The sequence below is a fragment of the Cyrtonyx montezumae genome, unplaced genomic scaffold, assembly GCF_038088225.1.
Source record: "Cyrtonyx montezumae isolate F1298 unplaced genomic scaffold, pur_monq_1.0 scaffold_36, whole genome shotgun sequence".
Lineage (NCBI taxonomy): Eukaryota > Metazoa > Chordata > Aves > Galliformes > Odontophoridae > Cyrtonyx > Cyrtonyx montezumae.
Genome location: NW_027072041.1, coordinates 2,394,245 through 2,419,939, shown reverse-complemented (window position 1 = coordinate 2,419,939; position 25,695 = coordinate 2,394,245). Strand labels below are relative to the sequence as shown.

At 34.9% G+C, this 25,695-nt stretch overlaps 1 protein-coding gene across 1 annotated transcript in view; it reads right to left on the bottom strand.

The window, feature by feature from the left end:
* Nucleotides 1–2,330: 2,330 nt before the first annotated feature.
* TTC39B (tetratricopeptide repeat domain 39B) overlaps nt 2,331–25,695 on the bottom strand; it is a 74,882-nt gene continuing 51,517 nt past the window's right edge. Inside the window, exons 4-19 of the mRNA XM_065745513.1 lie at nt 23,207–23,338; nt 22,036–22,112; nt 20,832–20,899; nt 19,577–19,641; nt 19,305–19,410; nt 17,923–17,988; nt 16,111–16,219; nt 15,364–15,431; nt 15,218–15,277; nt 14,727–14,888; nt 13,656–13,747; nt 13,212–13,332; nt 11,286–11,397; nt 7,109–7,226; nt 3,943–4,059; nt 2,331–3,007 (exon numbers count right to left, since the gene is read on the bottom strand). Coding sequence (XP_065601585.1) covers nt 2,911–3,007; nt 3,943–4,059; nt 7,109–7,226; nt 11,286–11,397; nt 13,212–13,332; nt 13,656–13,747; nt 14,727–14,888; nt 15,218–15,277; nt 15,364–15,431; nt 16,111–16,219; nt 17,923–17,988; nt 19,305–19,410; nt 19,577–19,641; nt 20,832–20,899; nt 22,036–22,112; nt 23,207–23,338 — 1,570 coding nt within the window. The 3' untranslated portion in view covers nt 2,331–2,910. The remainder of the gene's footprint in view (nt 3,008–3,942; nt 4,060–7,108; nt 7,227–11,285; nt 11,398–13,211; nt 13,333–13,655; nt 13,748–14,726; nt 14,889–15,217; nt 15,278–15,363; nt 15,432–16,110; nt 16,220–17,922; nt 17,989–19,304; nt 19,411–19,576; nt 19,642–20,831; nt 20,900–22,035; nt 22,113–23,206; nt 23,339–25,695) is intronic.

Here is a 25,695-nt window from a genome sequence, read left to right as displayed (position 1 = left end):
AGACCTATCTTATATGAAGGGCTACGTGTCACTCTTACACAGCTGCATTTCTGCTGTTAAATAAGTTCTTTTGTTTTTTGGTTTTTTTTTTAATATCCAGAATAAAGCTAGGAAAATCTGATTGCTCAAGATTCTAAGAAATAAGTTTGGAATAGCAGCAAAGAAAGGGAACAGGGTACTCAGGTCGGGGACCTCAAGGAATCGAAACACTAGACTATATTGCAAATTTGTGTTGGTATGTCTGTTCTCTGCAGGTGTGCAAAAAGGGTGATCCCAAAAGAAATAAAGAAAACTAACACGCAAAGAGTGTGATATTGACTTCGGAAGGTTGAAATGAAGAAATAAAGGTCTCCTTTACCTCTGCAGTCTGCATTATTATCAGTGAACACACTACAGTGATAAATTACATTTGTTAACTAAACTAAAAAAAAAATCCGTTTCTAAGGAAGTTCATTTTTTTACATCTTGTTGGTTTCAATTTCCATTCCAAATCTACAATAAAATACTAAATGTAAGACACTGAACAAAACGAGAGCAGAGACTACTTCATGCTCCATTCTGAGTCTGTAGTCTCAGTTCTTACTTCTCAGTGTAACGATTCATTATCTGAAACAGAAACTACAGAAGTTCCACCAGTTAATGTTTTCATCACCTTTCACAAGAAAATGAAGTGGTCCCATTTGACTGCTATAACCTAATAACCATACTGAAACACAATTAATCCTATTATTAAAATGAAAATATCCAAATAGTCCAACAAAAATACTGCCTGAAAATATGAAGACATTTGATTTTGCTGCCCATCATTTATAATCAGATGTGCATAAAAAAGCAAGAAATCTAAGAAGTGGTGACATATGCCAGTCTTGGTTGATAAAGAGCCAAATATATTTTATACTTTAGCTAAAGTTAAGAGAGTACTTTTTGAAATACGCATACCACAGCTTATCAGTGATTCAATGTCTTTGGTATTTAACCTTCAGACATGTGTGCAATTCAGCCCAGTAGGTTACTTACACATATATGACAGGCAGAAAAAATCCATATCAGTGAAGACAACAGACTTTAGAGCAGCCTTCCACTCTGGAAGACCAGTTGTATTTATTTAACTACTATTTTTAAACTCTTACTTTACCTGTGTTATGGATTTTTATGCGACTTAATTATTCATTTATAAAGTGATGGAATAAAGCTGTGTTCTTAATAACAGTGTTTACATTAGATTGACTAATTAATTAGAAATTTCATAGTTTGTCATCTGTTGAGGAGAGGTTTTTACACCTATTTTATTCATTTTCTCTTGGGTGGAAGCTGAGGGCAGAGAATCACATTAGTACTGTCAATTATTTATCATGGGAAAACAAATACACTAAAATTACTAAAATATGGAGATTGGCAGGTTTTGCAATAAACTGTGGCAGAGCAGTTATTGGAAATGAACAGAAGAGAATAGAATAGAACATAACTGAACAGTTGGAAGAAGTCTTCATTGATCACCTTGTCCAACTGCCTGAACTCTTCAGGGCTAACCAAAAGTTAGTACATATTACTGAGGGCATTATTCAAATGCCTCTTGAACACTGAGTGTCACAGGGCATCAACCTGCACTCTACAAATCTTGTTCCAGTGCTTAGAATGTCAGATAAATTCTTAGTTAAGAAAAGAGTGCTAGTAAAACTTGCAGAAGTATTAGAAATGAATTGGGAAGCTAAATTTGATAATGTTCTCCACATATTAATGAGAAAACAAAACTTATAACCACATCTCCATTTTACTACCCACTTTGTGGTAGAAAGTTATGGTTACAATATGCACTTAATTTCAAGTTTAAAATTGGATTATTTTTTTGATGCAAAAGCAACTCCAATTAATAACAGTTATTCCCAAAGATCAGGAAAATAATTATGTTCTGCAAGTTTTTATTTGCTCTGACTGCAATCCATGAACCAAAACAAGCAACAGAAGAGCCAGTCTTCAAATATTGAAAGACTGCTTCAGAAAAGTAGTCTCAATATTCAGACTGCCTCTCCATTCTCCAGATCCATTACATGGAAGATGGGAAGTAATCAGTTTCAGTCAAGGAATTGGGGTAGACACCAGGAAAATTATCTGTAGAAATAACAAAGCACTGGAAAACACTGCTTGTGCAAGTTACAACTTTTTTTAAACAGTTTGAACAAGTATCTGCAATGAATAACGTAAGACCTTGATTCCATTTTAAGGGTGGGAATATGTAACAAATGGTCTCTTAATTTCCCTAGTAGCCCTGCTTTTCTATGACTGAAAAATGTCCCATGACCACTTATTTCGGGTGGACTAGAGCTGCAGAGTTTTTTTACCTGTAGCCCTGCTTAACTTTACCCTAAAAGATATAAAAATATTGCACTTTGGACAAATTCATTTTGTTCCCAAAATGAAGTTAAGTCAAAAATGAAGATTTTTTCCCTCTGGAATGAAAATTTCAGAATATGATATGCCAAACACGGGTACAAGTTACTGCAGCCATTGCATTGTTGTTCCAGAGGCAAAAAGATCTTAAGTGTACTGCAGAAAATCAAACCTTCTCAAAAGGCTGAAATTATCACCAGTTCCACTGCATAGCCAGCATCTGTTTTCATATAAAAAATAAAGTGTTTGAATTAAATTTTATTGCACCATCAACTGTTTTTTAAATATCCCCCACTAAGTCAAATATTAAATTACTTATATCAAATAAAATATAAGGTCTTTTTTAAAGTATCAAGTAGATACAGTATATGAGCCATAAAGAATAGTCTAAAGAAATAACATACATCAAATTAGAGATATCAGAAAACAATCACTAGATTCCTTTTGAAGATTTAAAAAAGATTGCCAAGAGATTGTGCAGACTATTGCATGCATTATATGCATGAAATGAATCCTCCTCATTCAAGGTGTTGAAGCAGGTGACACTTTCAAGCTGTCGAGTGCTGCATGAATCCTGAAGTGCAATCTGGACTCCATAGAGTATTCTTTGTAGTTGTTTCTGCAAACAGTAAAGTTCCTTCATCAGCTGGATTATTTTTACCTCATATATGCACTGAAATACTGAGTTAAAAGCTTTCACTCATGCTGCAGGAAACAGCTTGATACACTGATGAATTAAAGTCTTCTGAGATTTAAGCTACCTCTACAGAGCAGAGAATTAAACCACTACTAATAATATTTCCTGCTAAACTGCACCCATGTCTTAACATGTCTCTTTCGCTTATTTTGATCATTTGGCAGTCCTTCCAACAAAGAAATCAAATTATGTAAGCAAAACCAAAACAAAACAAAAGCAAAAAGCTATTGTTTCTAAAAAGCATTTTACAAGACTGTTCTTTCTAATTCGCAACACTGCTGCACACTTGGCATACTTCCCTATCCACATTAGGGGCAATTTACATTCTTTCCTGCATTCAATATTTGAAATAAACATGCTGCATTATAGTAAATTCTGTTATCTGCTGCTCTTCTGCAATCGAATTTAGAAAGAAAAAGGAAGGTGCTCAGAACTATACTAGCATTTAACCTATACCCAATAACATTTTTACTGCAGCAGATATAAGGCCCACAGCTGCTCTCCATGTCACAGCTGGTACAGACCCTTTTCTGGAGTCTCCAGCTCCAAACCAAATGGAGTGCAGCCCTCTCCTACACAGAAAGTCAGCATCTCTAAAAACTAAATTTAACTACATTTAAAACTAAAGGAGATGCTTTCTCTTAATACTCTGTTGCTCAGTGTAGTCTCTTCCATTGTGCCTGAAGCAGTACAACAGTGAAACTATCAAATTCAACTATATTGGATGACTTTTTGTAGTCAGAAACAAAGATTTACTTCTACTTTGTCAGAGGACTGTCAGGAAAAAAATCCATCACTGCTAAGTTTACTCAGATATTCTTAATCTCTAAGTTAAAACAAAGAAAAAATCAACTTACTTTGCAGTTTCAATGTATCTTACAGCTTTCTCTCTCTCATCTTGTTGTTTGTATAGAAGGCCCAGCTCATACATGGTGTATGGCACCAAATAGCTATCATATTTTATTTGCTTCTCACTAGGAAATCAGAAAAATACAGAATGGCTAAATACAACATTATCTTAAGTGATCACTTAACTTCTAAATGCAATCACCACCTGTAGAAGTCAATAGCCACAGAAAATTCTTGAACTTTTTTTACCAGTTGACCCTGTGCATATCCATAACACCCGCAAGCCATGGGTATTGAATACTATCATGATTTTCAGCAAGCAAAGATTTGTTCATTCCTAATTATTATCCAAGCTACCAAGAACATACATCCAAGGTTGGACACAGACTATGTGACTTACAGTTAAAAAAAAAAAAAAAAAAAGGAACAAAAAGATAACACAATATTAAAAGCATTTTTCACTGTCTTGCAATGTAAATACTTTTTCCTGTGCACAGAAAACTGTGATCCTAATACTCCCTTTGCCTGAAGAAAGCATCAAAGAAGAAAATTCAGCTCTTCTTTGACATGGAATCTGTAGAATCATCAATGGCAGGAAGGCACCAATGGAGATTATCTAATCCACTATCTCTTACTACTACTCCACTCAAAGCAGAGTCAAAAACAGCAACCAGCTTAGGATTGTGTAAAGTTAGATTTCAAATATTTTCAAGGATAGAAACCCTACAGACTCCCTGTCCCAACCTGCCGGAGTTCAAGGAGCTTTTGGACAATACTTTCAGCAATATGGTTTGATTATTGAGTGGTCCTGTGAGGAGCCAGGAGTTGGATTTGATGGTACCTGTGGGTCCCTTCCAACTAGTTTTCCTGTGATTCTGTGGTCTATACATATGACCCTTCCAACCCGACAGAAGCCTTTCTTACTCCAGGCGGAGCAGCCCCAGCTATCTCAGTCTCTCCAGATATAACAGAAGTTCCAATCTCTTAATCATCTTTGTGGCCCTTTGCTAGGCTTGATACAGTATGTTCACGTCTCTCTTGTACTGGGAAGCCCAGAACTGGATACAGTAATCTAGATGTGGCCTCATCAGAACTGAGTAGTGAGGAAAGATCACCTCCCTTGACCTGCTGATGACACTGTTCCTAATACAACCCGTTGCTAAGGCACACTGCTGGCTTACTGTCAATTTGGAATTGACTGAATCAATTTCAGAATCTCCAGGGCTTTTTCTGCCAGTGTGCTTTCCAATCATGCTGCCACAAGCCTGAGGTGGTGCAGGGAGCTAGCTTCCTCACCAGAGCTTGCCATTTTCTTTTGCAGAACTTTCTAAGATTGCTGTTGGATCATTTCTCTAGCCTGGCATAGTGCTTTCACACTAGTAGACAGCTAAGTTCAATCACATCATTTTCTCAATCCCCCTCCGGCTTTTGTTACTGATCATGATGAACAGATCTTTGACTGAGGTCAGCTGTCCCGGTGACATCTTCTTCCCACCTCTAATCTAACCCCAGCCTACTGGCATTTCATTGAGGGGCTAACTAAAGTGACAGACTCAATGCTTTAGAGCATATCTCAGTAACTGCCAGAACATTGGTGTGGTATCAACACCATTCTAACTATAAGCAACCCAGTGTCAAACCCTGTAGTATTCTGCAAGGCTGACTGGCAAGCTGACTTTGTGCTGCTGATCATAGGTCTTCTGAATGCAACAGTTCAGCAAGTTTTCAATCCACACCAGTGCCTCCTTAACTAGTCTAGACTTGATCAACTTCTCTACGATGCTATTACATGACACCACGTCAAAAGGTGTCAGAAAGTTTCTAAACTGGAGATCCACTGCTCCTCCCACAGTGTGAAGTTGAGTGGTCTATAGTTGCCCTATGTATCCTTCTTGTCTTTCTTGAAGACTAGAGTGACATTTGCTTTATTTCACTCCTCAGAAATTATTTTTCAATGAAAAATGGCATTGGCCAGCCCTCAGCAGTCATGAATGTACACTAATAGGTCCTGTGAAGTACATTCACTTGCCATGGATATACATACATCCAGTTTGTTTAAATATTTCCTAACCTGACCCTCTTCCACCAAGGGAAAGTTTTTATTGTTCCAGACTTTTCCACAAGTCTCAGGAATCTGGAAAATTCCTGAAGAGTGATTTTGGTGGTAGAGAATGAGTTGAAGAGGGCACTGAGTATCCTGGCCTTTCCTATGTACTTCACAATCAATTCTTTTTTGGATACAATAATATCAAACAATTTTTCAGAATGTGAAGTTTGCAACAATCATCAACATTTAAAAAATCTTATCTCTAGAATTACCTCATCCACCAAGGCAAGCTTTGATGCACAGAAACATGTATTTATAGCTGCTCAAGAAAGTAAAGAGCAAACTTAATTTACCAGAAAATTCCTCCTCCTCCCCATTCAAAACATCTTTTTAAAGAAGTGGTAGAGAAGTTTTTGAGATTCATCAGGCCCCCAGATCAAGTATCTTTGGAGAAAGACTTTTAGGAAATTTATAAACAAAATCCAAGTAACTTGCAAGTGTTTCACTAAACCCATTAGGGATCTTAGAATTGGTAAGACAAGGCCCTGTGGTGCAGAAGCTGCAACAGGCACTAGAATTATAGAAGACATTCTCATTTTAACTCAAAGTACTTCTTCTAGATTATTGTTCTTTAGAGAAATTGCACAAACATAGTTTCCAGCCTAATTTCTTGAAAAAATACCAAGAAATTCACAATCAATTCATGATTAGTTGTAATAGTAAAATTATTACAGTAGATATGGATCTGACATCTAAAATGCTGAATAAATTCCTAACCCTGGAAATTTCTCAACAATAAATTCACATGAATTACCTTTACTTACACTGATAGTTCTGCAAATACAAAAATAGTAATTACAAATGTATCTAGATAAATGCACTACTTGTCAGTGTGATGCACTTGGTCTAAAGCATCATATTTTTATAAAAATCGTGAAATAGCTGTAGAAATTATAAACAAATTTTCTTCCTCCAGCTACTTTCAAAGATATTTTAACTCCAGTTCCTTAACAAGATAATAAAGTTGAACTATCCAAAATTCTGATGTGAACGTTTCTGCAGGAACATCATAAATTTTACTGAAAGGTCCAAAATAAAGGTAAAATGTCTATTTCTATTATACTTACCTTTGAATTACTTGATTGAAACATAGTTCAGCTTGCATGAGTCTTCCCAAGTGTTTAAGGCAAAGGCCTTTCAGTAACTGCAACATACACACATCATCCATATAGTATTCATTGTGGCCTGAAAGTAAAAGCAAAATACATAAAACAATCTGAAGACACGATCATGAAAAAGCAAACAAGATTTTCAGTAGGGAATATGTAATCAGAGTCAAGAGCTTGCTTCTCAGAATTTTACAAATCAACACACATATAATCCACACGAACAATTTGATATACTGTCTTCTAGAAAGCAAACACACATAGCATCTATATATTTCTAAGAATACAGACTAAGAACAATAAAAAAGAAGCCTAAATATCCAGGTGTTCCCCATTCTTCTATATTACCAAGTCAGTTCAAAGAGGACATGAATTAGCATCAGCTAAAGACTTATAACACATATAACATCTAAAACAGAAAGAAAAGTACTGGCAGAACCCCCACAGCACCAGCCAGTAATGTGAAAAGCATAGGATTCATTTCTGCATAATTATGAGGATGCACTATCCAGCGACAGAAATTCAAGAAAGCGTATTTATTAGCATAATCTTTAACAATTAAGAAAGTTCACTATTAGTGTTTAACATTTGGAAAATTCATGAAAGCTTTATGCTCAATAGGACTAAAATTACCAGGCAAAATGAGTTGCTGCAAAGTGTATGGTCATACGTGTATGGGTTTGTGGTCTTTTGGTGTTTTTTTTTTTTTTGCCTTGGTTTATAGCATTTGCTAGGTGTAGGGAAGGAAAAGAAAGGAAAGAAAACACATATGGATAGACAGATGGCTGCACATACATTAACAATTCAAGAAGCAAAACACCCTCCCTCTACATCATGTTGTTTACAACTAATTACCATCTCTCTGAGGTCACTTTTTTTTTTTTTTTCATAGTCTGCCAAAAAATCCTACATAAGCAGTTCTGAAATATGCAAGACGAGAGCATCTCAGGATTTGGGGGAGTGCTTTCCCACTATACTTGGCTTATTTTTGTCTGTGTTTAAACTCAGAAAGTCTTGATAGTTAAAACTGACAGATTGTGCTTTTAGTGACAGGTAGAACGCTGCACTCGTCTAGCCTGTTTTACTAGTAATAGATTCATGTGGTTATCTCCCAAGGGTCTAATTCCTCAAAACTACTGGGACTAAGATTGGTACCAGTAAAATCTTGCCAGTTTTTAGCTTTTTTTTCAACTAACACTTCCCTAGCATGTCCCACAGGAAGAGAAGACAGAAAGCCAAAACACTCCAACAAGAACAGTAAATGGATGGGCCAATTTAACACGGACAACCTTGGCAATAAATGTGTAAGACCCATCTTCCTTCAGTTCTCTTTACCAGAGGAAACAGTGCCATTATAATGAAACAAAAAATAACTCAAAATGATTTTTTTCTTAATGTTAAGAATTCTTTTATATATATGTATTTTGGTAATGACAAAACTGCAAAAACCTGAGGAAAAAAGTAATTTCTGAAGTGTTCCACCTCATTCCATCTGTCATCTCTATTTTCAGCCCTATACAACCATTTTCACTCATTGACAGATTCCTTGCTGTGCCTATTCACATGAAGTAAACGCAGTACCTACAGCTCTCTCTGAGAAGTCTCAATCCCTAAATGACCTCTGTGTATAATTAACCTACTTTTTTTTTTTAACAGCACCTTAGCAGTCCTTTTAAGCTATCTAGTACTGACAGCTGTCTCTTAAAATAATACTGTATCCGTGCCTCATTCTGCTAATAGCTTTAAACACTTTCTTTGGGTCTCAACTCAGAGGCAATTCTGTTAATGACTGTCTTTATTTTGTCTGACTCCATATCGTTAAAAGTTAATCAGGCTCAAAGATGGAAATTCCAGAACAAAACTGTATTTCACTACAGTCGTTACTACAAAAGATTCATAAACTGTAAAAAAATTTTTTACATTTTACAGAATTACATCCTATTTTTAAACTGCATGCTTCTATTAGAAGAACATACTGTTTTTACAAAAAAAAACAACTATTTGAAAGCACCAGTTTATTTACTTTAGCTGCTGTTAATAACACATTTCCAAGCCATTTATAAACATTTTATACCACAGTCTACAGCCATAACACTACTATTTAGTAATTCAGATTTTTATAATACTTATTGTACACACACTCCTTTTCTTTTTGGACACTCATTTTTACAGGAATTAAGCTACTATCTGAATGCTATAGATACACACCTCAGCTTTAGTTTTAATGTGATAGCAACTCAGAAATGCAGCTCTGGATACACAGTCTTGATTCCCTTGGACTACTTGGTCTATTTGTTTGGGCAGTGTAACTAAGTTCATTTTCCCATGCAGGAACTTCTCTCAGTGAGAGAAAGCAGACTTATAGTCAAGGACTTACTAACTTTAGGTATATCCATAAAAAGGATCCTCACCCATGTTTCCCTATCCTTCAGTTGTTAAAAAGGAAGTTACACCAGTGTTCTCAAGAAAATTAAAACAACAAACAAGACAAGACCATTTCATTTCTCCTCCAGCCTCTGCTTTTATGGATGTAAAGATCCTAAAACATCATTCAACTGCTTTCTGTTTCAACAAGAGCTCACCTGTTTCTTTAGAGATAAATATCCTCTATACCCCTGATCATCTACTTCATTTCTATTTCATTGCCACTGCAATTGTTTCATTCTGTTTCTCTAAGGGTGCCATCTTGTGCATCTTCACCACGGAATTTGACAGGAAATTTACTTCTGTTCTAAACTGACTAGATACTTATAGTACAGGTATCTGCATAAAATATCTTTGGATTTCCAACAGCTTCAGCCAGCACACTTTGCACAAAATTCACAGCAGTGTAACTTTATCCGCAGATGTCTTGCTTTTTGCCTACATTTTTATTTCAACAAGGCAACAAAAAAGGAGGAAAAAAAAAGAATACCTCTCCTGCCATAGCAGTCTATTTTTCATGTTTGCTTATTTGAAGACTAAACATTTTAGGCATGTGACAAGGGTAGTACATTCACACTATTATGTATTTAATTTGTGTATTAGAAAGTCTCACTTTTCCTGTACATCCTGTACATATTTAGAATAAAACAGAACAGTAATATTTGGTTTACTATTAATATCAGTCCCTAATACCGGTGTATGCTTACTTCTACTGTTTTCTTTACTAGCAAGGATATTCTATTGCTTTCATTCCTTACTTTGTGCAAACACCTCTCATTGTGTATCTTGCCTGCAGAATAGAGCTCAGGAGAAGATTCAGAATATTGCAATTTGAAATTCAGTTTTCCAGGGTTTTGGCCCTACTGGAATGCTATGTTTTAGGGAAAGTTATTCTGGACAATTTTGAAACAGGTATTTTTATCTGCTAGTAACAAACTGAATGGGTTTTGGTACTGTCCACCCAAAGATCACTTTTACCAATGTACACAGGGTAAATTGACACTTCTTTCAGTAATTTCTAAACTATTTACATAGAACTCATGACACATCATGTAATCACCAGTTTTAATGATGTGGGAAAACTAACTTGCTAAACTGTTAATAGGCATGATTAAAATCTGACTACAAAACAAACTGTTATTTGTGAATCACCATTATGAAAAAAACTAACATTTATTCATTTTAGAAGAACTTATAGGAGAAGTCTACTGAGAAGCCTACATAGCAGGTAATGGCAGCTATCTGATAAACTCTGAATTAAGGAACAGCAAATAAGGCCAGACATTTTATTTTAATGGAAGTTTTAAAAAAAAATAGATTTGTGCACAATACTTCATAATTCCTACTATACATTATACTTATATACTTTATTCAATATACAGTTGAAGTTTGATATAATCTGGCTTAGTACCTTCAGTACTTTTCAGACATTTAAAAATTTATTAAATATATATCTCTATACTATTTTAAGTCCTGAAAGTAATAACCTCCAGCTCTTGAGTTTTCTACATTCTACCCTAGCATTAATTAAACCTGATGAAGCATATATTGCAAACCACTAAAAAAATAAGCAGCTCCAAAATTTCAATACTCAGATTAAACAGAATATTGTGTAAGACAGAACTTACCTCACAGGATGTTAGTAAAATGGAAGCAATGATAAACATCAACATTTCTTACTAGCATATCAATTCCAACTTAATCAACTACTTACTTGTTTCATTTTTCAGAGCAGTTTCTTCTTTTTCGATTGTTACTAATAAATTTTCGGTGAGATCTGCTCTTTTGCCCACAATTGCAAAGCCATTCCAGACATACATCATTTCCTGACAAAAAATAAATAAGACAAGCTCATAGAATTGCACAGATACCTAACTAAAGAGAGTCCTTCGGAAGGCTGTTATGGAACATTTTGAGAACATGAAGATACTGCCTACAAAAAGTTGTTTCAAACAATATGAAAAGTTTCAACGTTTGTCACTGTTAAGTAGCCCAAGAATGAAAGTAACTGTGTCACTTCAAATAAGCATTCGACAATGTGTAATGAACATTTCACCAGGTACTTACAAATTTTCAAAGACAATTATAGGCTGTTATCTTCCATGTGGAGAAACAGCAGATAAAGTAAATAAAATTTCCCCTGTGGTTTTATTACATACATAGTAATACACACATCCAACAGCTAATATATTCCTCCAAATCTCACTTAAAATTAATCATCAAGACAAATCCTAGCAAAAAACTCCCCAGGTGAATCAGTCTAATAGTAACTAATATAGTTGTTTAGATGCATTAATTAATGTGTGATGTGATAAAAATTGAAGAGAATCAGAGGACAATTATGCAGATTTAATTCTAGCCAACAATAATCTTGGATAAGTTCCTCACTCTTTCATCACTAACAATGTATAGTATATAGTACAATTTGGTTTTTTTAATTTGCATTTGTAATTACATCTGTGAAATATGAAACAATGTCATTTTGAAGCAAATATATCATTGAAATTTTTCTGCTTATGTTTTCTGCTTATATTTCTGCTACATGGTTTTTCAGAAGGCGAAAAAATTGGTTCTAAGAAAGTAGAAAAGAAAGTGTTATTGATATTATCAACTACATTATGCTAGCTTTATTTCAATTCTTTGCTCCTTGTTAATATACATTCATGAAGCTAATACTCTGCATGATGTTCACTTTTGCTTAAAACGTGGTGGAAAAAAATAATATTAAAAAATACAACATTTGCCAATAAGATAAAAAAAAATAGCACTCACATCTGAATAGCACTTGCCCTGGACAACTTTATCACTCGGGTCTTTGTATATAACCGAGCACACACAAAATCAAACACATAAGCCATTATTTTAAACTCCTGGATGAATTTGCTTTGAATGTTTCTTTCTGTATCAATGAGCTTTAATGTAAAAAAATTCTTCTCAAATTATGTTTTCCACTTCAAGTAAAATTTTTAAGTACAAAAATATTAGCATACACATATACGAAGGATTACTGCTAGGCACACACAGACTGGCAGGGCACTATTAATATTTTCTGAAGTTAAAAGCATGTGAAATTAGAACAGCATTTCTGAAGTGTCATTAAATTCTGTACATTCTACTCAGACTCAGTATTAAAAAAAAAATGCAATTTTAATTTCACCAGAGATGCAGATGATACTGAAGCTCTCCTTAACTTCCTAATGAGACTGAGGGATGCAGATTGGAATTCTATCAAACTGAAGAATGTAAGACATACAGTAGAGACAAATGTAGAAGAAAGGTGACCAGCAGCCCCATGCAGCTACAATTGATGTTCTATATAGGATGGCCTGGGTTTAAAAAAATCTCAAAGACCATTTAGTTTCAACACCCCTGTGGGCAGAGGGCTGCCCAGAGTCACATTCAGCCGTGGAAAATCTGACTCGGTTTTATTCTGCCCTTAGTACATTTTACAGAAGTCCCAAGCCCACTCCATTCTCATGAATGCCAATAATTATATGGAAAAAAAAAAAGGAAATGCAACTATCAGACATATTAACCGATAAATTTAATGTAAGAAATTATGAAAGAAATTATTCTCCTCTTTTATCCCCATTTTTTTCAATTTCTCCCTTTAAGGACAAAAGTTAAGTATAATAAATACCAAGGCAGGTAATATCAGCTTCACAGGTTGAGAACTTGCATAGCGCCGAGCTTTCCTTACTGCAAACTTCTCAGTTGGAATAGATTTTCCCGCAATTCTCTGTTTTAGGCCATCCACTTGTCTAAAAGGAGACAAAACAGAAAAAAGAGGTCAGTTTAAGTAGTTTTTACTTCTTTTAGTTTCATTTAGTAAGATATCATATTCTCCTGGGAAGAATCACATCTTAAGACTGTTTTCCACCACACATAATGCTGATGCAAAACGTATGTTGCTAATAAAAGCATTTTAAACAATGTGATGCTAAAGGGTAATGAGAAAAGTTAAAGGTAATACACAGGGAGGAAGTGACACTAAACAAGGATATTCAAGTTGAAAGTAGTTTGAAAGTGTGAAATTGGAATGGAATATGAGGACTGCACATCTAATTGTTTCATAAATGTTTACCTGAACAAAGACACAATGTCCTCACCGGTACTCTTCAGTTCATCCTCTGGAAGCATACATAAAATTGCTGCTTTCTGGAATACGTATATTGCCTATTTCATAAACAGAAGTCAACATATTACCACACTGATATGCTGTGTTAAATAAAAAACTAAGAACTGAAATCTCTCACCCTACTTGCTGCTGTGAAGTGTTTCCAGGAATTTTCAGGTTTGTAGAACTATTTAGCTTTACCCATGTGTTTATCACATAATTTGTAGTTTAATTTTATTTTCAACACATTTATTAATATACTTAACAAGCCATTATTAGAAATCCTTCCTGCAAAAAGTGAGACAATTCACAATGCAAATAACTGATAAAGAAAAAGAAGTTAATGACAGATGCAACGATTCTCAATGAGTATTTTATGATCTGAGCATTGACTCAAGGGAAGGACTTTGCAGAGAAAAAGGGGAAATTCTATTTAAGACATCTGCACTTCACACTGAGTTTTCCTCTTTTGTTATAAGCAGGATGTATCCTCTTTTCCACCTAGTATAAAAGAATAACCTAAGAAAGAAAAGACAAAGATGTATCCAAAATTATTTGTACATTATGCTTAGGTCCTACTCTGAGAGTAGTTTTTACAAGTTTGACCTGCTTTTCTCAAAAGACTCTATCTCCAGAAGACTTTTTAATTCATGTCAAAAAGCACCTGCTGACTACGTGTGCCTTTATCTTTTTATAAATAATGAAAACAGCTTCTTCAGCCAAGTTTTATTAACAAATACTATAATTCAATTAGAATTTAAGATCGACAGTTTTCCTTTCCAGCTTCTTTCTCTCAACTGTGATGAGCACTTCTGTTTTTACTGAGATTGACTCATTGTTAGTAATGGAACTATTGATTCATAATGTGAAATAAAACCTTCTCCTTAACAACAGTTAAACCTACAGTTTGGTTGCACTGTCCCTTTACCTGTAGATTTTAGAAGAAGGGAACATTGAAACTCATTTTGCACAGCAAAATGCAAACGTAATTATGAGCGACTATTCAAATATCATTTTAATGTCCACCTGACCATTTACCTTAGACCACCTGCTCTCTTTGCTGAGCAGGTCTGCATACCGATATGCCTGAAGCCAGTTCTGCTGGAAGGTGTAGCACCACATCAGTTCCCAGTAACAGAGGTGATGAATCTGCTTCCATTCTTGCTGAGCTGCTATGCAGTCTTGGAATGTCAACTGCGCCTAGGATTTAAACAAGTAAGAATAATGAAAACTTGTTCAGTTACAGTTCCATGATAGAGATGTGTCTAACTACAGAGAAAATTCTTTTGCAGCACCCAAACAAAGAACTCTCATCCATAAAAATGAGAGAATCTTCCCTCTCAGTTTATCTTAGAGTAAGAGCTGGAATCAGTACTGACACTAGACATGAATGGGGAAAAAAAATAATTATCAGTATATACCATTATAGCAAAAGTTACTAAGATGAATCATACATACTTTTTGCCACTAAATTGAACACAGTCGGACACTTCACAAACAAAAATCTTAAAAAGGAAAAACTGATTTACCTTTTCAAAATTTCCTTTCAGTATATCTATTCTGGCAGCATAAAATAGTATAATGGAACCCTTGAAAGGAGAGGAGAAAAATACTTAGATACTACTTTAAGCTAAGTGAAATTATTACTGTTACAAAATTTGTTGAGAATACACACATTTGGAAATTTCTGGAGGTAGGGTTCAAGGAGACTGTCTGCTTCCTGAAGGTTGGCATCCCCAGTACCTAGAAAACGTTAACAGATCAACTTTGCCTCCTTGTCTGTAGGCAAAGGATAAAACAGATTATCCTTAAAAATATTCCATTTTAAATTCCTTTTATATTTTCAAGTCCTTTGATGTTTTAGCAAGTAAAGAAAACAATCTTTAGCTGCCTTCTTTCCTTGTTTTAAACTCAGTAACAAAGGTGATGCTCAAAGAAATAAATTTCCTGATTAGCCTAAAAAAACAAGGACTGAAACTAAAAAATAAATCTGCCAAAGATGTATATACAATTAAAAGTAACTTACAGGTCCATGTGGCAAAAGAAAAATTCTCTATATGTTTGAACTTTGGAGAAAACTATTTAGGAGTACAGACCTCATTCCCTCATTCCTGAGACAGCTGTCACTATATCTGAATAATTAATATGTGGAAAAGGACTTGTCAGGAATCAAGTGTTTCAGAAAACTTTACTGTTACAATTACAGTCCTTCAAATGGAACATGATATCAATATAATAATGACATCTACCTAACTACTTCTTGGAGCATAGCTTTGTCAAAGACACAAGTTTAAGAACATAATGAACTACACAGAAATCTCCTCTTAGAAAACTAACAGCCTCAGTTTCTAAATTCAGTTCAAAAAGCAGAATATATGTCATAATGTGTAGTACGACTGAAGAGCTACGCAGTGGATCTCACCAAGGATTAAGGAGACATAAGTATGATAAACCAACAGGGTGAAAGTACACAGAATGGCTCTCAAACTGCTGCCAGATGCTCCTTCCCATAGTTGATAGAGGCCCAGCTCCTAAGAAACATCACAAACACACACAGAATTAACTATCAGTATACAAAGTTACTTTCAATCATTTATAGATCACCCAAATCCTATTTTAAATATAAGTATTTTCTAATTCAGCACTTCATTATCTCAGATCCAACACAGAATTCTACCAAAATACTTCTCACACTGCCAATAGCACCTGGCCAAAAGCAGACTGAGTAAACGCTGAATAGAATTACCCATGCATTTAAGTGCTTTGGTGAAGAATGAATACCACAGATCATGCAATTACACAGATCTAAATCCCTTCCTCACTATTTTATTGATATGAGCCTTTCAGAATAATATTTTTAGCTCTGTGTTTTGTAGAAATTTTTCTCAACCTTCCTTAGTGTTACTTTCAGACAAAAGCCTTCCTTTACAGATATCCTTGGTTATTCTCAGTTCTCTCAAGACAGCCACTGATTTGAGGTTCTAATCAAAAGAACAGCTCCACTAAGACACAAAGACTTCTGAAGTTTCTAGAAGCTACAATTTAATTTGTTAGTATTGAAAAAAAATTAAAAAATAGACAGGTTTACTTGTTTGTTACATGTGAAACTTCTTTCTATCCATTTCAGCATATGCCCATTTCAAGACAGCTTGACTGTTCTGGGGATTATTAAAATCAGCTCAAGCCTTCCTTGCTTAAGGGCAATGACTCTTCAGAAGCTGATTTAAACAGTTTTGCAAAAAAACAAAAATGAAAACAAAACAAAACAAAACAAAAAACCAGGAATCATAAGTAAATTAAAATAAATAAATAATAAAATTAATTAAATAAATGATGAGATGAGATGAAATGAAAAAAATAAAATAAAATAAAATAAAACTAAACTAAACTAAGCAAAACAAAATAAAATAGTTTTGTTGTGTAGCAATTATTCACCTTTTCCTTCAACTTTTACCACCTTTTCATTCAGGGCACTAATGTGTATTGTGGAAAAGCTTCAATGTGAACTACAGTTTGCAGAGGAAGAAACAGAATGGACAGTTCTCTGCTGAAGCCTGATTTTAGATACAATAAAATATACTTGTGGACAAGTTAAGAGCAATAACATCACATGCTGATACTCAGGCTCATGAATAATCTGCTATTTAATTATGTACAATTCTGTGGAGGTTTCAGTTCTTTTGTTGTTTGTTTCATTTCTTGTAGGTGGCAAAGGCCATATTAAAGTACTGCAAAATATACCACAGAACGATAACCAGTTATAATTATGGAAAGTTACCTCAGCCATGAGATGTACAGGGATTGCACAGGAAGACATAACACTCAGAGCTTCCTTCTCCCCAAGGTAAGAAAAGGTGAAGAAAAAGTGTAGAACTATGACTCACTGATATGACAAACATTAATTTCTGACCGCATGAGCCAGAAATTAAAAAAAAACAAAAACTGATATTCTCTCCTTAAGGATCAGGAAAAGGAAATGAAAATGTAACTTGAAAACCACCTCTAAGGCAAGCTCATTATTTTCCTCCTCAGTTGTTCATGTTTCAGAGATTTAGATAATAGCATACCCGCTTTCATGCTTGCATAATCTATCCTACTTATCTTTTTAAGAACACTGAAATACTAACCAATAATGTATACCATTGTACATCTAGTGTGAAATGTATTATATTAAATACACCAAGTCTTCACCTGGGAAATGTCAAATTTGAAAAAGTAAGTACAAATCCCATACCCTATTGCCAGAAAATCCAATAAATTCTAAAAATCGGAGAATCCTTGCTGGTAAAAGCGACAGCATCTGCAATACATTTCAAACAAAAATAAGACACACAAAAACTTACATGCATTCACACAAACTGTGAAACATATATAGTAGAACTAAAACGCTAACTACTACATTAAATGCCATTATATATTACTGAAAAGGTAAAATACAAATGAACTCAAAAACAGACATGTATGATTAACAACATGCAATCAGTTTGCAGCTTAAGGAAAACACTTGATGATTATCCAGTATGGAAACATCAAGACAGAGTCCATCTGTTCTTTTTCAGATAATGATTTTTCTGTCTTCAGCTGATCAGAATTGCTTGAAAATTTTGAGCCATGTGAAATAAGAGGCAAGTATTATCTATCTTGACAGCACTTATCAACAATTGTCATTTTCTTTCAATCCCAGATTAGAAGTCTGCTTTTTCTAGAAGTATTAGCTACTTCTACCATCCTGTACCACCACATTACATGCACTTTCTAATTCTCCCGTAACTGCAATCTCCACATTCTACACAAGAGAAAACTTTTAAAGATCAAAACCACCTTTTCAAAAAATTTTACAGGAAGGTCTATTTGAAGGTCAGTTTTTGTAAGCTCCATTCACTGTACTATATTCTGCCCAGAATATACTTTTTCTGTTAAGCTTCTTGCTGAGAAGACTTCATGAAGTATAGAAGAGGTCAGAGTACTTGTGAAAGAGACATCTACCAGTTGCTTGGGTTTTAAAGACTGACAGGTGCAGAGAGACCTGAGTTCTTCTGACCATACTCAGAACTGGCCAGCTCCAGTCTGGAATGATACAGAAATTAAAATACCAGCCGAAGTCAACTCTCACTGTTGTTGTGATAGATGTGAACAGGCAATGTGGTAATTGCAAATAAAAACATCAGTGGATGTACCCAGTCGTCTTTCATACAAATCCAGTAAACTACAGATTGTTCTTCTGAATTTGTGAATGGTGTACAGCAATTCATAGTGACAATTTACAGCATGTCAAAAGAATGAAGCACAAAAATTCATTCATTCCAGGTACCTTGCAACCAACCACAATAGCATCTTTAAAAGTCATGCTAGTCATACACAGCTAAGTGCTGCTTTCCATCTTAAGAATTACATATATAAGATAGTAAAATAGATGAAACAAAGTTTAAAATAAACTAGCACAAAAACCCTAGAAAGTATAATGCAAAAAGCCACTGAACTTTTCATGTTGTATAAAAGCTGTAAAACCTACAAGCATGTTTTACTAGTATTCCTAAAATAGGATTACAGTACCACATATGTAAAGAATCCTAAAGAATTACTAAAATGAATTTATGTAGTGTGAAAAAGTCATACCAAATTGAATGCTCCAATTCCAAGTTTTACTCCTCCCTCGAACTGGTGGTAAGTTTCATTTTTGCTTTTGTTCCCCTGCGTCATCTGTAGTACCTGATGACATTCTCTTTTGACGCACAAAAATTAAGAGAGGTCAGAAGCATGACTTAGGAAGTATATGAAATTTAATCATTATCATTGCTATAAAACATATTTTTTTTCCCTTCCATTTCAGAGGCATTAATCTGCCTGTTTATATCAACACTGAATCTGAGTATTTTCCAATGGCTTACTTGTATATTTGGTAACTTGTCCTAATTTTGAGGCCACCTTTGATAAAGTTGATCATATTTTCATCCTGGAATACAAAATATTAATAGTACAAAAACATGTATTAAAATATTAAAAATAAAATACATAAACTTCCAGCAACATTTTACTTTATTTAGCACTTAACAGTCACCGGAAATATTTAAAACGTTTTTCAGTTAAGAGAATAATCTCTAAGACTAAAGTTAGCACATGCATAAAGTTTCCTTGGAAACATTTTTCTGTTCCACACGATGAGTTTCAAAACTCAAAAGGAGGCAAGTGGTCAGTTGTTTTCAACTGAATTTCTAACACGTATAAATGAAAAGAAAACTCTCCACCAGGTGGTGCTGTAGGAGCCTTTTAAAAATTTTGGTAGGCTGATTCTGAAGCAAACAGCTTCATGGAAGAGAAACAAAAAAAATCACTATGCAGAAAAATTATGATTGCTAATCAACAGTTATTACATATTCTACCCAATGTACATGTTTATTAACCTCTAGTAAACAAAAGCCAGGATCCACTAGTTATCAAAAATATGTTCCTGAATAGCAAGATGGTCAGCAATTCAGCAGGACAGATTTCTATTTATATTTTCTCTTAGAATTAACATAGAAAGGGATATGTGTGCAAACATTTCAAGAATCTTGATTAAATAGTCCAGGGCAGCATATGTGATGTTGAAAATAAATAAATAAATAAACACATATAAAAAGACCATCAGAATCAGGAACTAAATGAAGTGCTGGCTTCCATGGAATAACGACCATTTTGAAAAATAGAAAACTGTTCTGCTTGGAAAACTTAATGCTTTAAATGTGGATGTTTTAGTACAGGTGTTCTTGCTAACCCTTTCTAACTGATTACATTCTCATTATCATCACCATCCTAAGATGAATTGAGACCAACCAAGGATAAAAACATGGAATACGGAAGCAATCAGCAGATCAAGGTATTACAGCAAACAACAATGCAAGAGAAACTATGGACAGGGAAATACTGCTTTATAAAAAGGAAATACTGCTTTATAAAAACTCATTTCATTCAATCCCAAAGTTGAGTACAAGCATTTGCTGTACTGTCAATTACTGTCATAAGGTAACATCAGTTCACTTTGAGGAAGTTTTTTTTTCTTTTTAATAATCTACCTATTCTGGAGTTGATGTTCTACAGGCACTAATATATCTATATCTTTCCATTACAGTGTTACACACAGACACAAAATGAGAATGATTTTACCTGTACAAAGGTGAGAGCTGCTTTCTGCAGTAAGCATTCCGCATAGCAGATTTCAGCATGCATTTCCTCTATATAAGAAACAAAAGTTATCTACTGTCAGCAAAGCTGTCGTCAATACTCTCCTCTTGAGGTCAATGGAACAAATTAAACGCTGCCAAGAAAAAAGGTCAGATTCTGCTGTTGCTGTTATGATAACTGCTGAACAGCAGCTGTAACATGCAGATCCCATCAGAACTACCAATCAAGAAGCTAGCTAAAAACAGTTTTAACTTCCACCTCTCCTCAGAAAATAAACCTTGATCCTGCCAGAGATACCTTTAGACTAGGGCAAAATCATCTCACCATTCTGGTGGATGATCTCCTGCACTTTCCATTGATGCTATCTTTAAATATAATCCTACAGCAACTAGTTCCTCAAATTTTCCTCTGGCTCAGCTTTTTCCTAAGTCCAGTAAGACGTTATGAACAAATTTTCATTAAGTCATGCTAAGCAGTCTAAAAGCCCCAGGCAGATTTTGTCCTCATGCACCACTAAAGTACATCTGACTTAACACACAACACAAGTTACTCCGCTGCAAGATTAACTGCATGCTACAAGACCAGACACATGCATAAGGGCGCTGTATGTACAGTGCACACATGGTGGATTTGATGTGTTTGGTACAAGGAGGATTTTTTTGTGTCAGGTTAGAAAAAAATGCATACTTGATTCTGCCTGAATCAGAAATAGTAGATCAGCATTTTCAGAGCCATGAACAATGTACTGATACCATTTCCCAAAACACCTTAAGGCAAAACAGACAAGCACAAAACTTGTTAATATATTCAGATTCAAATACAGCTAATGATAAGGACTTATTCCACAGCATCGGTGATTCTTAAGCTTTTGGCAGCTATCCTAAGTTAAGAAAAAAAAAAGAAACTATAACTGGTTATCAAACAAATTCCTTTCTTACTTGATGCATGCTCAGCACCTAACAAATGAGCTGAAATACAGAATTTTGAATCTGCATTAAAAAAGACAAAAAGTACTAAATAATACTGCTTGCAAAGGTCTCTGCAATACTGAAGATGGTACATGCAGGATTTTTTTTTACTCGAAGGTACTAGTCAAATTACATAATTAAGCATATTAGTGCACACTGGTAGAGTGTTGTCAAGCTTTTAAAATTTTGTTAATTTAATTGTATTATGAATCACTTACCTTCACTCAATTGATCCACTGACTGTTTAGAGACTAGATTGGACAAGGACTCTACCACTGTGTTTCTTTTCCTGAATCTGAATCAGTCATACAAAGAAGAAAAGAAACCCAAACAGCGTAAGTGACATTTTGAAAAGAACTTTATCTATTGTTTCTCTAAAACATATTTCAGAGATCTTTTCATTATCTAGTTCATTCTTCAGCCTTGCAATTGCACTATTCTCTTTACAACTTTGAGAATGGCAAATTGTTCAGCAAAGAAAACCAGCTTGAAGATCATTCAACAAACTGCTGACCCTTTACCTTCTTCAGGCAGCATCTGATAATTTTGTCCAATTTTCTTTTATTTTCCATTGTTGGGAAGGCAGTATAAATATCTCAAGTAATGTTAGAAGGTAATTTCTTCGGATAAACTACAGCTTAGCCAGCATACGAACCAGTACTGGAGAATAAAATTCTTGATTCTCCTTCTGTCAAAGGTTTGTTGAAGTACATAATTTTTTTACAATCCATTTTCTGACTTTCCAATTAAAAGTGGTGGGTCACTTCTTATCACCTCTCCTCCCCTCTCTGGACAAGAGTTAATCTAAAAACATCTGTCTTCTCTTCTTGTTTATTGTTGTTCCAGCCAATCCCAGAAGTAAAATCTCAGATCTCTCTTAATGATAATGATATCCATTCAATTGTAAGGTAAGCTAAACACATTTTGTAACAACAACAACAACAAAAAGATTGTTTTAGAAGAAACGTAAGTACAAGCCTGGTCCTATGGTCCTATTACACTGTTGTGTCTACTTCTGAAAAACTCTTAGAAAGAACATTTTCATGTTGAAAGGGAAAATTTAAAATGGGAAGGTTTAAGCTAGTGAACCCCTTGGAGAATGAAAAACACAAGTTGAAACAGCTCAAATAGCCAGCTTAGATTGTAGCTCTATAGTACAACCAGCTCTTTAGCTAACTTCAAAGGTTATGAATACCCAAATCTGACAATATTAGTAAGCACATCCTCACTAGAAGTAATTGGATAGTGTAGCTTACTTCATCTTTCCAAATTTAGAACTCTATCATAACAACAACATCCTGCTATGAAAGCACTTAGACAGCTGGGATATCTTACAAAGAACACTTACCTAGACTGAGTACCTCATAAATACAAATTGCTTGGACTTACCTTTGGCAGGTTTGTAAAGCTTCTTTCATTGTAGAAATTCCCATTTGTATATCCTGCTGTTCAAAGGTCATAGCAGCTTGCATAACTAAAATAGTGCTGTACCCAAGGGCATGGTACATACTATCTTTAGACCTAGGGCAAACATAAAAGTTTTGTGCATTTTAACCAAATTTTAATTTAAAAGACAATATTAAATTCTGTCTGAGACACCTACATTAGTTTGTGTTAAAAAGAGAAGAAAGCAAGAGAAAAAAGACTAAAGAGTATAACGTAGGCAAAAGCCGTCTTCTCCTGGGTGCTACTTGTCTACTTTCATGGGCTACTTCTGCAGCAAGCCCCAGAAAATGCCCAAAAGAGGTTACATAAACATTTCCACTTAATTATATCGTTATTTATGGTCCATTGGCATACCTGCTTAATTTAGCTAATTAAGCCATGACATATTCCTTTGGCTCTGCTTTCACTTAACAAAGGAGGTAAGGACATCCTTAGAAAATGGTTAACTCATCCCAAGATACAAATACTTGCATCTGGGTCACAGAAAGGGCAGTCCTGCATTAAAGGCTACACTGAGCCAGCCTGGCTTTCACAACACCAAAAAAACACTATCACCCAACTAAAAAAGTTGTTGGAAAAGGGTTATTGGAGTGCAACCTACCAAACAGGTTTGGAACAGCATCAGGAAAATGAAGACTCCACACACCTCTTGCCATTCTTTGGTGCTGTATGTCTCAATTTACATTTTCTTTCCTAACAACCAGTTTGAACTTCCTAAGCCTCAACTTAGGGCAACTGTCTCTTGTTTTACCATCTGCCACTATGGATAAGACTGTCTCTGCCACTTCCCCTCAATAGCTGCAAACCACTATTAGTTTAATCCCCCAAGTCTCCCTTTTGCCAAACTAAAAAAAGCCCACCTCTGAGTCTCAGGGGTGTGTGTACTAGATTTCTAGCCATTATGCTACCCCTCCCTGGATCCTCTCCAGTTTCCTCAATGTGTTGTTTTTTTTTTAAACCAAGGAGCTAACACCCTGGGATAGTTTTGGAGACGAAATACTTCAGCAAAAGTAGGAAAGATATATAATTGGGCTATTTATTTCTTAAAGATATCAACTCCTTCTCTATTTATTTAATGTTCTTTAAGAACTTAGATTGAACTTTCATTAAAAGGTTATTTTTCAGTAAAATAATTTTGATTTTCTTTCTTGAAAGTGGCATTTGTTTCTTTGCTAGATTAAACCCTCTTTTGCAGATTAGCTGAAAATGCTGTATAATAGGCTCAGGGTCTGCTAACTGCCAGGAACTCAAAGTACTGAAACCATGGTATCTAGCGTGTTATTTTTCTTCAGAGCATACACCAACTAAAATAAACACTTTACTGTACTTAAAAAAAAGGCACACTTCATTATAAAATGGTGACATGAGTTACAGGTGTTTTAGAATATGAAGCAAAATATAATATGTACATAACAAAATATTAAAATATTGTCAAAATGTGTATGCGCATTTATTAATACACTCAACTCTTGTATGCAGTACAGTTTCAAAATAATTAAAAAAAATACAACTTTAGCATACAAAAGCTGTACTTTCTCAAAATGTTGCTCTGTAACATTCAATATTGTTTGTTTTTGAAGACACTGTGCGAAGTGCACAGAACAGAATTCAGACACACATTAGACAGTTTCCTGGCATTTCACTTAACAGAGCATTTACACTTGTCTGTACTGTCTACCTAACATTACCAACCCACCATTGGCACTCTTATCTTACTATGATGAAACAGCAGAGCAAGAACTTCACATCACCCTACCAACACACATTACAGAAACCCCTCACTGAGGTAACCTACTATTCAACATAACACACATCATACAGGCAAATGATCGTGAATGGGAGTCAGATCCTAGATCCTCAGATTACCCACAGTCACAGCTCATCCACACTTACCCAATTAACATTTCGTATTCCCTAGCCACCTGCTCTTGAACTCAAAAGGGGTTTGGCCCAGCAGATGATTTAAAATCGCTATTGCCAGCACCTTCTAGAAATAATAAGCTTGCGCTGTTACAGGCTTCAGCTGTAATCCAAAGTGCTCTTCCTCGTCTGTACTTCATTGCAGTGAAATGGTAATGAAGATTTCCTTTCAAAAGAATAACTTATAGTGCAAGCAAACAACTACTATTGTGCATTTCCAGGTTTTTCAGTATTGCTCTGATTATTAAGATACTGAGAAAGCAAAAACACACACATACTTCTTAGAACATTCTATGGAATTCTATCTGTCAGTTTATGAAGACTTTATTGTAAAGACAATGGCAACAGGGAAAAAGATAGTGAAAAAATTGAAAAGTTTGATTTTAAAGTAAACACAAATGTCAGATGTAATTTAAAAAGTATTACAAAGTGTATTCTGGAGGCTTTTTTTTGGCTTTGCCAGTGCTGTGGCATCTTCACAATGTCTCTGATCAAAGACACATTAGTTTAGT